Below are 2,551 nucleotides of genomic sequence, written 5' to 3'. Positions count from 1 at the left end.
TCCGGCCGTGTCGGAGACTGAAGAGGCTTCGCCGTCGGTTTCACCGTCTTCTGCCAGCGGCCAGCCCGACACGGGAGTTGGTGCATCGGAGTCAGGTGCTGCTGGGCCAGCTCTGGTGCCCCTGGTGCTTCTGGTGCTCCTGGTGCCTCTGGAAACGAGTCTGGCGTGCCCAGCACAACTTCAGGGGTTGCAACAGTACCGACGAACACGGATGGCGAACCGATTACGGTTCCCACTGCCGCGGCGAACCGCCTAGGTAGTGGTGCCCTTGCGGCAGCTGTGCCTTTTGTGGTGATGATGCTTGTTTGATCGGATCGCATATTTTTCTTCTCACTTTGAATACCCCTTTATTTTCGACGTAATACTTCACGACCCTTCCTTATTGATAACGACCTCGACAGCGACACGACCAGTGATTTCACACACTCTTTTGACACGGCGGGTTCATGGATATATGAATGAAAGGGAAATATGATACCCCTTATGCACTCTTTTGGAAACGGAAACATGATGAATCTGTCGGCGCGCTGTTTGAGGCTTTCGGACCCGCCCCAATGCTTGGAAAGCTTGCCTTGGGCTCGGTCCAGGTTTCAGGATTGTTTTGGACCACGGAAAACCTTTATGCTTGGATAGAACTGAATTTCCTTGCCAGGTGATAGCCCTGGCTTAGTGCCCTGATTTAATGGAGATGATTGACAATGATAATGCCCGCAATGATCACACGCGGCTTCGAGGAGGTGTGGTGAAAGCGAGGATTTTCTGTCCTAGCAACTCGGCATTGAGCACTCACGTTCGGGCTTTTCCCGTTCTCTGTCTTGCTGAGAGGCTGCCAACAAAGTAAATTAGACGACAACACATGTTCGAGTTGATCCTAGACCGAATCCGTCGGATTCATCCAGGATCATGCTCTGTTGGTAGTCAATCACAAAGACCAACAACAAAGCCCCAACATTGACAGTCGAGCTGGCCGCTCGGAGAAGGCGCCACGAACCACGAGGTGCTTCATATCCTTTGTTGTACCCAGTGTCTGCGTCTGGATGACAAGTCCGAGGAATGGAGCTGTGGCAGATGCTACAGACTTCTTTATAGAAGCTTGCTCGCTGTGAAAGCGTCTCATGTCTGATCGTCTGCTTATGGCTCACAGTTGGAATCAAAAACTCAGAAGTACAAGAGTCGTTCCACTGTTGTCGCTTGATCAATTCACGAAAGTGACCATTACCGACAGTAGACGCAGACACCTTATAGGAACATTACAGAACTCGGCCGATTGAATAGCCCACCATGGCCCACAAGTCTTTGGCAAGAATACTTCCAGATCGCGATCTGGAATCCGCCTACGCTAGCTACGACAAGAACGACAGAGTCCAGTTGGGCAAGACGGCCACAACCATTCCCAACGACGGACGCCAGATTCACCGACCCGAGAGAAAGGATGAGAGCCGCCGCAAAAAGAGCAGCAGCGGTGGCCAACCCGTCGACAGCCAGGACATCACCACCACCACCGGCGAGGCCCAGCTGACGGGGCGGACAGTACCCCGCGCCTACCCACCTTGCGACGCCTGCGTCACGCGCGGCCGGAGCTGCTCGCAGTACCGGCCCTGCGCATCGTGCCACGGCGCCGGCGACACGTGCAGCGACTCGCGCGCCCTGCACGCGCTCGGCAACCTCGAGCCACCGGGCCGAAAGCGCAAGCTCGGCGGCCTCACGGACGAGCAGGGCCGACCCATCAAGCGCGGCCGCATGGAAGTCCTCAAGGATCCCTGTGCGTCGTGCGCCGCGGCGGGCACCGCGGTGCCGTGCGATGCCGACCACAGGCTGCGCATCGAGTGCACGGCGTGCGCCGACGTGCGCGCCGTCCGCGATCCGGACCACAAGTGCGTCGTCGCCGAGACGGCCGTGTACATGCCCAAACGCAGCCGGTGGACGCGCGCCCCATATAGCAACATAGCGCAGGTCGTGCATTGGGGGTGCGAGGGGTGTCGCGGACGGTCGTACCGGTGGTGCGATGTCGACCCGCGCGTTGAAGTCGGCTGCACCGAGTGCGCCGTGCGCGGCCACGAGTGCCGCTTCATGCCGGACAGAAGGGAGCCGGAGGACGTTAAGACGCTGTGGCGGCGACCGCTGAAGGCCGAGTTTGAGCGCAATCCTGGCCCGGCCTGGTGGCGGCGGCGGTGCGGGCGATGCGCGGCGCGGGGCCTCAACTGCTCGTGGCTGGCCGACTACCGCAACATTGGCTTCAAGTGCCAGAACTGCGTCGACGAGCAGAGCAAAGAGAGATTCAAGGTGCCGGATGCCGTCGTCGAGTGCTTCGACGCCGAGGACGGGTACACGTTGTGCCTCCGGGAGATGGAAAACGTGCGGGACGATGGGAGCCTCGTGCTGCCGACCAAGATTGTGAACCGAAAGGTGCCGTGCTCGCTGTGTCGCCGCGGTGGCAGCCGTCAAACGTGTCGCGAATACGAAGGCTGGGCGACGTCGCATGCGTGCGATGCACACGTGGGGGTTGCCCTGCTACGACAGGCGACGAGCCGGTACACCCGTCGGGGGATGC

At 59.2% G+C, this 2,551-nt stretch overlaps 1 protein-coding gene across 1 annotated transcript; it reads left to right on the top strand.

Annotated features, from left to right (window-relative positions):
- Nucleotides 1-1,281: 1,281 nt before the first annotated feature.
- Nucleotides 1,282-2,398, top strand: VDBG_01094 (predicted protein; the record flags this gene model as incomplete). Its single annotated transcript, XM_003009365.1, has 2 exons — nucleotides 1,282-2,000; nucleotides 2,140-2,398. 2 exons carry the CDS (start codon nucleotides 1,282-1,284, stop codon nucleotides 2,396-2,398), a joined length of 978 nt encoding a protein of 325 aa, XP_003009411.1.
- Nucleotides 2,399-2,551: the final 153 nt, after the last annotated feature.

Source organism: Verticillium alfalfae, genomic scaffold (assembly GCF_000150825.1).
Source record: "Verticillium alfalfae VaMs.102 supercont1.1 genomic scaffold, whole genome shotgun sequence".
NCBI lineage: Eukaryota > Fungi > Ascomycota > Sordariomycetes > Glomerellales > Plectosphaerellaceae > Verticillium > Verticillium alfalfae.
The sequence above is the reverse complement of the archived record's forward strand: the minus strand, read 5'-3'. Positions and strand labels throughout refer to the sequence as shown.